General features: G+C 38.2%; 1 protein-coding gene across 1 annotated transcript in view; it reads right to left on the bottom strand.

The window, feature by feature from the left end:
• The window catches only part of MSH3 (mutS homolog 3), a 122,315-nt gene that overhangs the window by 106,738 nt on the left and 2,662 nt on the right, over nt 1–12,915 (bottom strand). The window contains exons 3-8 of the mRNA XM_059833465.1: nt 12,301–12,524; nt 8,808–9,020; nt 7,383–7,499; nt 6,515–6,632; nt 5,034–5,179; nt 3,845–4,011 (exon numbers count right to left, since the gene is read on the bottom strand). Of these exons, the coding sequence (XP_059689448.1) occupies nt 3,845–4,011; nt 5,034–5,179; nt 6,515–6,632; nt 7,383–7,499; nt 8,808–9,020; nt 12,301–12,524 (985 nt within the window). The remainder of the gene's footprint in view (nt 1–3,844; nt 4,012–5,033; nt 5,180–6,514; nt 6,633–7,382; nt 7,500–8,807; nt 9,021–12,300; nt 12,525–12,915) is intronic.

The following is a 12,915-nucleotide window of genomic DNA, read 5'->3' as shown; positions in this document are numbered from 1 at the left end:
ACAGCAGCACCATGCCACTCAGCTGTTTTTTAACTTCTGTGATGGGTGTTCGTTTGATGTAAATTTGGCTATGAAAATGTACACAATATCAAAATAGAAGCACCAGTGTGAATAACATAGCTGAGCCTGGACATAGCTGTGGTGGCAACAAGATGAGAACAGGAAGAGGGAAGCACAGCATTCCATCAGGAGGAAATACATATATTACGTATGTTTTATTTTTGTAGAATAAAGTCAGACAGACATGTACACCAGTACATAATATTCACATTTGGTCTTTGTATATTAAAAAATAGAAATTGATGGAAAGCACACAGATACTTTCGACTCTGTCAATATAACCAGGCATTGAACCAGATTACAACTGCTCTCATAAAGCTGCAGTGGTTTAGCTGGACTAAATATTTCCTTTTTTTTTTAATAACAATCAGCACACTATTTGTGCTGGAGAAGACCTAGGCCACATCGCCTTGGCTGCTCAGTGAGAAGTTCTAACATGCAACATCCAAAACCAAACCATCCTCCACGTTACCCAGACAACCGCTGATGCAATTCTTAAGTGACATGGGCATGCAGTGAGCAGAAAGCCCCTTCTCTTCTCTGCTCCTAACCACTCCAAGCTGTACACCTCCTGGGACTATTTTTCTCTCCCGTCTGTACCCTGTTTTTATAAATTCAGTGGGTTTCCGCTGCATTACAAATACACAAAGACATGAGAAGCCTTCTTAAAACACAAGATTCTAGTTCCCATGGTTTTAGTCAGGAAGGTCTTAAAAAATTATAGCAATGAAACCTTTCCCAGCTAACAGATGATTCTCACCAGGAGTTATTAGAAAAGACCAGGCAAAGAATGAAATTTCCAGGTAATGCACAATAACCAAAAATGAATACTTTAGACCACTCGATATACATTAACATAAAATTACTGCCTGTATAAAAGCAATTATATAAAAACTGCAGCTTAGTTAAAAACACGAGAAAGCAGCATACCGGAACCACTTAATATTAAATACTTCAGGGCCCTCTAGTGGTTAAATCTGTGATACAAGAAAATCCAAGAAGAATTGGTTCTGAAATAAGGCTACTGAAGCATACTGAAGTAACATGTTTTACCACTCCCATGTAATTAAGGACATTTAGGCTGGAGAGCTGCCTAGGAAATTACCAGAAAGGGGAAAAAACCTACGAAGTAATATCTGTTCACAGAATCAGCTAATAGGTGGTATTTTTTGTTCTTAATAGAAATGAGAAGTTACTTACTAACATTCTCAGCTGTGCACAACAAAAAAAAAATACAATTGCTCTCTCAAACCTGCATCAGAATTACCTTAACACACAACTAAAATACTTGTTTCTGAAAAATGCACTTGCTTTGTCTGTTTATTACATCATTTTACCTTCTCCTGGATTCCACAAAACTGTCAGTGCACAACATCAGCAACAAAAAAACCAAAAACAAACTAACAAAAGTAAGAATTATTAATCTTCTTCGTGGCATACTTAGAAATATTTTGACCATACTCCTATAGGATTGATATGCAAAAGAGAGAGCAAAGTAAAAGGATTAGCAAGACAAAAATATCCATCTGTTGGCAACTGGAAAAGGTTTTTTACTTCCTAATCTGGTATTTTATCTGCCAAGTTTAACAAATGATTTTACTGCAAGGAAATACATTGATATTGCTTGCTTAGTATATTTAATTAGAGTTGACCTTTTCAACTCCTTATAGCTTTGCAGTCCATACAGGGAACAGAAGAGCCTAGTATGACAAGAGCACACTTCACTACAGGAGTAAGCATCACACCACCATCTAATGATGATGAACACAGCACTTTCACAAGCCACATTTTCTTAAGATCCCTAACACCAATGTTTTCAGTCCCTCCTCTCAGTCTTGCCTCTCATATACACATGCTCTTGAAAGCTTGATAGCCAAGTACAGCAACATCTGTGTGAGTTCCTATAATGTGCCACAAAATCAGCTTTTCCTCATGAGATGGCTGCCTACCCATGACTTCATGGGAACTTTTTTTTTCCCCTCTATAAAAGGGGACAAAGAAGGATTACACTGGCTAGTGGGGAAAGGAGTGCCTGTGGGGCAGACTGATTAAGCAGCTCAGCTGTCTGGAGCATTAGAGGAAGCTACAAGATGATGACTTGGGCAGAGTTTAAGTGAGGTAGTCAAGGTATAGAATATGAGCCAGCATTGTGCCCAGGTGGCCAAGAAGGCCAACGGCATCCTGGCCTGTATCAGAAACAGTGTGGCAGCAGGAGCAGGGAGGGGATCGTGCCCCTGTACTCGGTGCTGGTGTGGCTGCACCTCGAATACTGTGTTCAGTTTTGGACCTCTCACTACAAGAAAGACATTGACTTGCTGGAGCGTGCCCAGAGAAGGGCGGCAAAGTTGACGAGGGGTCTGGAGCACAAGTCTTATGAGAAGCCGTTGAGAGAGCTGAGGTTGTTTAGCCTGGAGAAGAGGAGGCTGAGGGGAGACCTCATCGCTCTCTACAATTACCTGAAAGGGGGTTGCAGAGAGGTGGGTGTTGGTCTCTTCTCCCAAGTGACAGGACAAGAGGAAATGGCCGCAAGTTACGCCAAGGGAGGTTTAGATTGGGTATTAGAAAAAATTTCTTCACTGAAAGGGTTGTTAGGAACACGCTGCCCAGGAAGGTGGTTGAGTAATTAAAAAAATAATAATTAAAAAAATCCCTAGAGGTATTTAAAAGACATGTGGATGAGGCGCTTAGGGACATGGTTTAGTGGTCGACTTAGCAGGTTAACAGTTGGACTTCATGATCTTAAACGTCTTTTCCTACCTAAACGATTCTGTGATTCTATGACTGTCTGTCACGAGGCTACCATCCATGCGACTGTGATGCATTTGCCTATCTTTACAATATGGAAGGTGATGTTATTTATATCTTCCCCCCAATACAAAACTTTGCCTATGTAATACATTCATTTTTCTTTGGCTTTCTTTAGCTCCAGTTTTTTAACACAAAAAAGAAAAACATTATCCTTTCTGACTAGTTCATTCAAAACAGAAATGCAAAGCTCTAAGCTAGTTCTCTACAGCCCAGAGCTGCATGGTTTAAAAAAAAAAAAGTGAAAACCTGATATTTTGTCCGAAAAATTGCATCTGCAAGATTTCACAAGTTCAACACATATGTTAGAGGATTGCTTTATCCTTCATCTATCATCCTACAAATTACATCCTATTCTGGCTTTATTCCACAGCAAAACTGATATAGAAAACATGTAACAAATTTACTCTTGAAATACACAAAGAGAACTCAAAATATAAACAGATGATCGGTCATAATACTTCCAAGTCTGTATCCAAGTTCAAGATAATGTAATAGGATAAACAGAATGAAATACCAGTTGCAAAGGTTTTCTATACTTGTCTACAATAGAAAAAAGTTTCATGCCTTTGAGAGATCTTAAGACTATGACAAAAAGAAAAAGAGCCACGTAACACCACTTCCAGATCCCAAAGATAAATGCATGAGCTCTGAAATAAATCCAACAGATCACATGATCAGGAGGTGGGAGCAAGACAATCTACATGAAAACAACAAATGCTTAGGCACATAAATCTTTCATAGGCCTGAGACAGAAGCCATGAATTTCAGTCTAAATAAAATTTAAGAACGAGTGCCAGGAAGTCAGTAGGATTTGGGGAATTTTCAACCCAGCAGCAAATTACAGCCACTCTAAAATGGACCTTTACAGAACTACACATCCATGCTTGCTTCTGGATCTAAACTCTATCAATAGCTATGCTGTAATTAAAACAAAAAAGGCAAAAAAACCAAACAACAAAATCCCCATAGAACATACCTCATGGAGGTTATACTGTTGATGAGCTTTTCAGATTGTTCTGACAAGATAGATGGAAGTAGTATTTCAACTGGCTGCAGGCGCAAAACTCGACTCTCTAATTCCAAGCGAGATGCACAGTCCCGAAAACTATCAAAAATTACTTCTCCGGTAGTTGGTTGGATTGCCTGACAAATAAAAAAAAAATATATATATATATGCATTGAATATTTAAATTTTCAGGGAGTGTTTTAATGACTCAAATTGTTAAGCCAGAAAGAAAATTCATTGTACATAGCACAAAATTATATAGCATCTACAAGCTTAGTGAAAGTGGCAGATCAAAAAAATATAATGGTGTTTTTCAAATCTATAATACGGTAATAACTTCAAAAGACTACCACAATTTTGTCTTGGTAAATTATAACAATACCTTAAAAATGTAAGTGTGCTCTTGTTATCATCAGTCCATCACTGCTGAACTTTTATGACGAGGCAAATCTATGCAATTGGAAATCTATGAAAGGTAGATGCAATTCAGCCTGGAAACTAACTATCATCCCAGCACATGCTTTTGTTGTTCTCTCAGAGCTGGACTGTGACATTCAAATACAAGCACAATCAAGATGCTTTTAAATTAATGAATTACCAGCAGGCTGGGCTTCAGTTATCACTGTGTTTTGCCAGTTAAACAATCCTGGTTTTAATCTTCACCATAAAAGAGACTACAAATCTGAAGTATAAGCAGTAAAAAATCCTAAGTGTCTTCCTCTAAAGAACAGTATTTTGTAGCGTAAAAAAGTGCTCACAAGATTTAAAAAATGGACCCTAAAAATGTTCAAATTTAAAAGTTAGTAAAGCATCTGAACTAACGATTTCCCTGTATTTGGTTAAAACACAGCTACGTTTTCAAGTGATACGGCAGCAAAAACAGTATCACTAATATTCAACTATCAACTCTAAAACTTTTCTGTAGTTTCCAAATATAAAGCCATCACAATTCACACACAGATGATATCTTACCTAAACTGCACCTTGTTACAAAAAAAAAACCACCACCAAACCCACAAAAAAATCTAAAAGACAGAAAAATCATGAATTTAAGAAGATAACCACCCACCTCTCAAAAAAAAAACCCCACAATAAAACAACCCCCTAAAAAACCCCATACGAATCCTAAAATACTGATTCCCCTGTGAAACTGACTTACCATAATGCCTATAATAATGTCACCCTTCTTCCTGTCTTTTAAGTTTTCTCCATTTTCACAGATACAGAGGAGGTAGTTATCAGGGACATCTGTTGTTACCTCTTCAACATCTACAGAATCATCTAGCTTCAGCAAAGGGTTCACATGTAACAAATGTTAAAAAAACATAGTACGCAGATTTTCGTGGATTATTCATAGGTCCTTCTAGATCTAAGTCCTTCTCAACTACATTTTGTGTTGGGACCTTCTCGACTAAAGGTCTATTTGACTTCTATTAGTTTGACTCCTACTATGATTTTAGTGAACTTCAGATGACTGTCAGCATGAGGACTGAAGTCAGTGATTGTCTTCACAGGACAGGCACTTACACAATGCACAGATTTCATCAGCTCATGCAAAGGCCACCTCTGACTATGTCTGTAGGTCTGCTCATTCAAGCAAGAGCAGCTATGTCAAAAGTTAAACCAGCAGCTGATTCCGCACATGGGCTGCTCCACCTTGTCATTTTGAGTTAATAACCACAAACCACATGAACCTAACAGAAAAAACTAAATGCAGCATTATGCAGCAGAAAATACAAAATGCAGGTGTGCAGCAACTGAAAAGCAGGCAATACCTTGAGTGAAACAAAAGTATCTTAGCAGGAGCATTAGGTTAGTTGCACTGAAGACTTGCTGCACATCTGTCCACCAGGTTCGGTCATACTGCTGAGCCTACTTTAATCGAGTTTGCCAACCATTATAAGAGAGTCTGACTACCCTAGAAGTTTTCCAACAAAATCTCAGGACTGTTATCTGCTTTCCTGATCTACTCCTTAAGCGCAACCTCACAGGCATTAATCTAACAATCTTTTTAGTTCTTGGTATCTAGTAAGTATTAGTTTGAGAAATTAAAGAAAAAAACATGTGGTAGATAACACAGGAGATAGGAAAACAAAAACTGGAAGGAAAGAAATTAAGAAAATAACTTCACTGGTTAAAAAGCTGTTTCTATCTGATTTTTCCATTTTCTTTGTTACAACAACCAGGAGTTAATTACCTAGCTAGATTTTTAACAGTCCATTGATTTAGCACTTTCTTTCCACTTAAAGCAAACAGTTGACACCAAACAGTCAATCACTCTCCCTTCACATCCTTTGAATCACTAATGCTATGCACCTGATCTCAATCTGGTAAAACACCTAGTTGAAGACAAGACCTACAGAACACTGTAGATTTGGAAAGTCCACTCTCTGACTTCAGAAAGCAACTACAGTAAACACAATATCTGCTGTTTCACAACAAACCTAAAGCCCAGAAGAGATTAAATTCTTTATAAAGCTAGCACGATGTTTTACCACAACATAAAATTAAAAGAACTTTATTTCCTGCTGCCACTTTTATGTCAGCCCCTAGCTACTCATGTTCCATCTAGGTGGTAATACTAGAATTATGGCCTCTCATACACCAAAGACGGAAACCAAATTTATTTAAAAAGGATATCTTCTCCAATAAGCGTAGACTTTGTGTAGAGAGCAGTCAGTTTCCGGCTGAAGAGAGAGCTTTTATTTTCTCCAGCAGCCTTCAGTGCTGCAGTTTCCATTTGTTTTATTACTCCAACCTACAGGCATGCAGACAAGAAACAAAGTTAGCTCTTTGATAACAATTGGTTTGGGTTTTTTTACTATTTTATGAATCCGGTGATCTTTTAAGATGTGCAAACAGCAAGTGCATCATTAAAGCTGAGCAGAAAGGGCAGAGGCTAGCATCAATCCTACTAATGAAATAAGGCACTGCTTTTCCTTACGCTCTATCCACTTCTGACTGCCTTCTCAACTTCTGCCCCTGTGCTTCTTATTCTGTTTTGCAACAACTTAGCTAGAGTTCACCATTTGCCAGAGAATGGTTGCTGCAATCCATTTAAATTCAACAAGTCCTTTCCTCATAAGCGTAAGAGGTACCAACAGAAAGCCGAAGAATTACAGGGGTCAACAATAAGAAAGAAAAGAGAAAAAATATATGGACTGGGATAAGAAAAACAAGGATGTGAGGAAGAATAAAAGAGAGAGCGGATATATCCATTTCTCTTTATAAGCTGCAAAGGCTTGATAAAAAACTGAGAGAAAGAATTGTTCTAAAACTGTTCTAGAAAACAGGAAGATACTTTTCTGTAAAACAGAGGAAGCCTGAATCTACTTAAATTTCATGACACTCACCAGAACAGAGAAATTGAAACAAAGGAAAGTTAGCCGTTTTAATTGCAAAAACAGGTTTCCCACTTCTCAGTTCAAATAAAACTTTGGTACAATAAGTGCAAGTTATTTCATTGCTATTCTGTACTTAACATCATTTAATAAAAGCCAAGGATAACCTTATATCCTTTTGCTACAAGTCGTCGCACATGGACAAACAGTCTGTGACTCGGTATACTGGCAGTCATAAAGTTATGATCCTGATGACAATATATGTTCAGTTCTTTAGCTGCAATCTGCAAAGTACAAGAAGAAGAGTCAGCCAATAGTTCAAAATGCAATGCAGGAGCTTATCTCTATGACAACACTGATGCACAAGTACAATTAAAAGCCCACTGTCAAAACAAAAATATTACAGTAAAAAGGCCAGAGAGCTGGGCCCCTCCACCTTCCTGTCCCAGCATGTTGTCACAAACAGGGGCTTCAGTATCACAGACTTGACGTGTCAGATTATTATGCTGCACCTTGATCTTTACCACCGTGAAGTAAATCACCTACACAGCACACACAGATTCTGCAACACAGCTCAACAAAGGGTCAAATAATTTACACAACACCAAAACCACAGAAAGAATGGAGTTATTTTAATTGTGGTTATAAAGATGATATTAAGCTAGCTAATCAATTAAAACAATGAAAAAATCGGTATCAAACAGCAGTGGAAACGAAATACTTCATAGAAAAACAGTAACATCACTTGTTAAAATGTGACATTATAATGTCTGATTTGCATTTGCTTTTTTGCCTCTTGGCAAAAAGGTAGGTGTTCACTGACTGGGGAAAGCAGTCTTAAGCAGGAACTGCAGTCAAACACTGAATTGTGTACCTGGATAGCGTATTTCTATTTCCGAACTGCGAGTGCACCAGCAAATGAGTAGACAAATTACACAGTACAAAGTTGATCAGGAAAATTAATTCCCAGTAACTAAGCAAAGTCTCTCGAGTGTGGAAATAGCACAGATCAAAGGTTAAATTGGTAACAATTATTTTGGGACAGATCGCAAAAAAACTCATTATGAATCATTTATGAACCATTACTTTGAAATTATGTTTGTTGCAAAGTATTTTCCAGTTCCTACAGATCTGGCATGTGTAGGTGCCACATCTGAACATGCATCCAAGATGCTCTCTGCACCCAGGCTATACTGGCTGTATTCATCTACTTTTACACCACTTGCTCCACTGTCTTCCAAACTGAAATACTCCTAGTAGAGTTTTGGGCCATGACAGAGAATTCATCTCTGAAACTGTTTCAACTTTAACTCTGACAAGCAATTATTCTAGGACCCCGTCTTAAGTTCTCAATATGCAGGACAGCAAGCACTACACTACGATTACAAAATAATAAACGCTATTTTGGTAAAAAGTGCATGCATAATGGATAGTCTTCAATTTAAGCATGCAGAGATTTTTCATCTTGATTTCAAGTATTAAAAAAACCCTGGAAATTCATGCCCCCCAAAAACCTTCCTTCTGGAAGTGGCCCTAGACCTAGTACAACACGAACATAATGCAAGTATCTCTTCTTATCTCACAAAAATTACCTCTGCATCTTCTCCAAAGAATCGATATTTGTATCCACATTCCACACACAAAACGGCATCTTTATACTGTTTCTTCATTTCTATGAATTGAAGTTCTAGTGGAGTGTAAATGCTTTTGGTTCTCTTATTAAGATTTGTATCTGAAGTATTTTGAGTATTTTCATAAGACTTGAGAGATGCAGAAAACTGACTAAGATCACAGCGTAACTCCTCCTGTAAGTAAAAGATGGAAAAGTATACTTAAGAATCATCAAATAAATCAATTGCCCCTGCAGACCTTGACTCACATTGACCATAGAGCTAAAGACTGTTCTTGCACTAAATAGTGGAATTAAATTCCTTTTATTTGGAATTAAAAGGAATTAAAAAGTCATGAAAGTCAAAGACTTTGCATCAATTAGTGAACTCGCTTTACAACAGTCCTTACACATCTCAGCTGAAATCAGATCCCTATTGTATCATGAGCTTTCAAAACACAGATCAAGAGACATGCAGGCTGCAAAGACTGGGCAGTCTAAACTGTCCGGATACAAAAATAAGGATGAATTACCACTCCAATTTAGAGATGAGAAACTGCAGCACAGAGAGATTAATGATGTTCCAAAATTCCACAGTAAATCAAGACATAAACCAACTCAATATGAGTCTCAGTTCACTGTCTCAAGCATCAAAACCATATTTCTTCTCCAGTCTGCCCTTTCTACATAAGCTCAGCAAACCTCCCAAAGTAATTTATTCTTAAACACAGAAAATCTATATTGTAGTTTCTAAAACCCTTAACAGTTAAGGCTTTGAGCCCACTCTCTCTGCAGTTTATCATTTACAACGACATTATGTAGCCTATGCTAGCCAAGCAACTTCAGCTCTACAACTTTGTTTTGCTCTGTATTGTAAGCAGGGTGATGGATTCAGACTTTTAGAAGTGCAGTGAACAACACTGGTAAGGTGCACTTCAATTACAGCAATGTTCCTCCTCAGTTATATTACAATATCAAGTACTGATAAAAATGGTTAAAAAAAAAAATACAAAGACAACACCCTCCACAAGTTTTTAAAGCCTACGACTATACAAAACACAACTGATCAGGTTGTGCTGAGTTCTGTATCTGCAAATAAACCTGGTAAACTTCAATTTCTAACAACTGTCCCATCTAGATTGCAAGGAACAAAGTCAACAGACTGTTTAGAAGCAATGGAAGCTCAGAAGAAACACAGACATAGTACAAATCATACACTTTCGGTCATGGGAAAGTACAAAGAATGCAGTCAGAAAACAATGGAAAAAGAAGAACACTTAGCTGTATTTTTACCTGTGAATTGCAAAATTCCCAGAATTGCACACAATCAAGGGATGACCCATTTGACAAGCAAACAACACAGTCCAGCAGAAAGCAAACTGTACCATGCCTAGAACTCAGACAGCCCCAGAAGCTTAGATGTCTCTACTGCAAAATCCTCAGCCCAAGGATCCAGTGGTCTTCGATCCAAGGTCTGTGCCAGCCCAGCAGTATGACCTCATCTCATTTTACAGACAAAATTGTTGTGACAAAGCATGTGAAATAAGGTCATGAAACAAAGTGAAAGAAGGAAAAACACACTTGGAAGTTGAATTGTTGAAATGCTAGTAAGTTAGCAGCTCAAGGAATTTAGAAGAAAATTACTCACATAAAAAGGTTATAACTAAGAAAAAAGCAAGACACAAACATCTATGATGAGCCATTCCAAGGAAGGCAGGCCAGCCCTGCCCCACCTGACTGCCTGGCCAGCACAGACTCAGCAGGTGTCTGACAGAGGAAGATGATAGTAATGCTTTGTCAAGTAGGTCATGAGTCCTCACCATCTACTGAGTATATTAAATAAGAAATAATTGCTCTTTACTTTTACTTTGCATACATCTTGCTTGCAGAGTCTCTCTGCACACAGTTAGAGCTGACCTTCCTTGTGATCTAGGAAGGGAGAGTTAACAGCTGTCATAATCTCACAGACAATCTGTGATCAACTGGACCCAAGTGCTGTTTGGCAACAAGCCTGTGAGTATATGAACAGGCAGTGGCAGTACTGCTATAAAAAGCACACCAGTGTTACTGCATTGGAAACCAACTTTGGAATAGGAAGGCAGAAATACTGCACCAGCTGATACACAGAAGGTTTACAAACACACCGGTTCAAAGATAACAAGAAACCTGACTTCTGCAGAAACAACCATCTTAGGCCCACAGCTTGGTGGAGGGAGAGTTGCACATGCCTTTGCTCACCAAACGCCCACTTCTACTGCAGTTACTGTAAGACATTTTTAACTGACAACCTATGCCAGGCAACACGCTGTCTCCAGTGTTACTGAAAAGAAAGTCACGAAGATAAAAAATATTCACCACGCATGTTTCACATATTTTATAATTTCAGCATCTAGAATTGGTTCTCAAACATCTGTGAGACATGCTAAAGTATGATATATAGATTAAACTAGCAGGGGCAGCATCCAGTGTCAATATAACTGGATGGACAAAGGGTCAGAAATGAAGAAGTTCCAGACAGACAAGGGTTTGAAAAAGAGGAACAGAGAAGGAATCCGTTTTCTGTGTTCTCCCACTGACCTACTGCGACTACATAATGTCAATCCCTTATCACAACAGAAATCTTTTGCCACAAACTGTTCACTTCACTATTCTTATCCTGATCTCATGTTCACACAACCCCAGCACCCCAGTTTAAGGTCATGACCTTCAGACAGGGAAGGTCAAATCAACTACACAACCTTTAATACAACCTCCTTCCTTCAGAAAGCCGGATGCAGAGCTTTGTTAAAGAGCAGTTTAGTCCCAATGCCACAACACCACAGTAAACCATGAGATGCCTTTTAGGACCTGAACACTTAAAAATGAGCAAGGTGAGGCCAAAAACCAATCAATTAACTAGTGTTAGTAGTTAATGTTAATAAAAGGAGAAGCAAGGTAGTACTACATTCTTATCAACTTGTATCATAGGCATCATAATGATAATTTTTCACGAGAGCCACCCATATCTTCTCCAGATGAAAAAAAATGCTATCTTTAGTAGTCAGATTTATTAGCAACTGGATTAAGCTACATCTCAGTAATAATTCTAAATTGTATTTTTACAAAGAAAGCCTGTTAGGAATTTTACAGCCCCTATCAAAACTGATAGAACTGAAAGAAAGCTGAGCAAACAGCCACACTGAACATTTTTTATTACAATATGATAAGTTCATTCACAATCACAAGATATACTGCCAGTGTTTCTGCTCTCTCATTACTGCTTTTTTCAATGATATCACTGAAGAACCGTAAGAGGCATTCTGCCCAGTATGCTAAGAGTTCGAGGAGAACATCCGTACACAAACACTGGTTTGTTGGGTACTGCTGCGCTATTTCATGACAAAACACAAAAAACACAGAAGGAATCTTGTGCCAAAGCTTGCTTTTTTAAACCATAAAAAATAATCTACACAGCACTGGACTAAAGCTCTACGTACCTTCTGAGCAACCTTTGGGCTAGTGTCCCCAGACTGAAGAGGGTTTTTCAATTCTGAACTTCTCCCAATAATACTGGGACATTTTTCCAAACTCAGAGATTCTTTCTCCCGAAAACTATCCTCCTGGACTCTGTTACACTGCTGGTCTGAATCACTGCAGAATTCTCTCAGTCTGTCTAGAGTTTGCAAACATACACGGGGCTTTTCACACTTCTGAGGTTCTTCTTCAGTAAAAATACACAACAAAAACATATTAGCAACTTATTTTCTAAAACAGAATGTCTATTAGAATGACATCAATAAGCAGAGAATGCAATCATTTTGCTCTGTCTCTCTCTTCCCTACATTCCCTCTCCTCTCCCATTGCAGTATTTCTGCCACCCTGACAGAATTGTGCATGTAATCAGCTTGGTTAACTTCCCTCACTTGTATGCTTCTTCATACATCGGAAAAGAAGCACAATTATTTTCTGGACTGATAACTGCAAAGACACAAAATCAGCCAAGAACATTGGAAAACAGTGGTATTTTTTGCACACAGTTTTTAAGTAGACAGTAGTGCTAATTGATGGTGTCTTAATGATACTTCAAACCATCACACTCTCAAAACAATGTA

This window comes from Gavia stellata, chromosome Z (assembly GCF_030936135.1).
Source record: "Gavia stellata isolate bGavSte3 chromosome Z, bGavSte3.hap2, whole genome shotgun sequence".
NCBI classification, from domain to species: Eukaryota; Metazoa; Chordata; class Aves; order Gaviiformes; family Gaviidae; genus Gavia; species Gavia stellata.
This window is presented reverse-complemented; position numbering and strand designations above follow the sequence as displayed.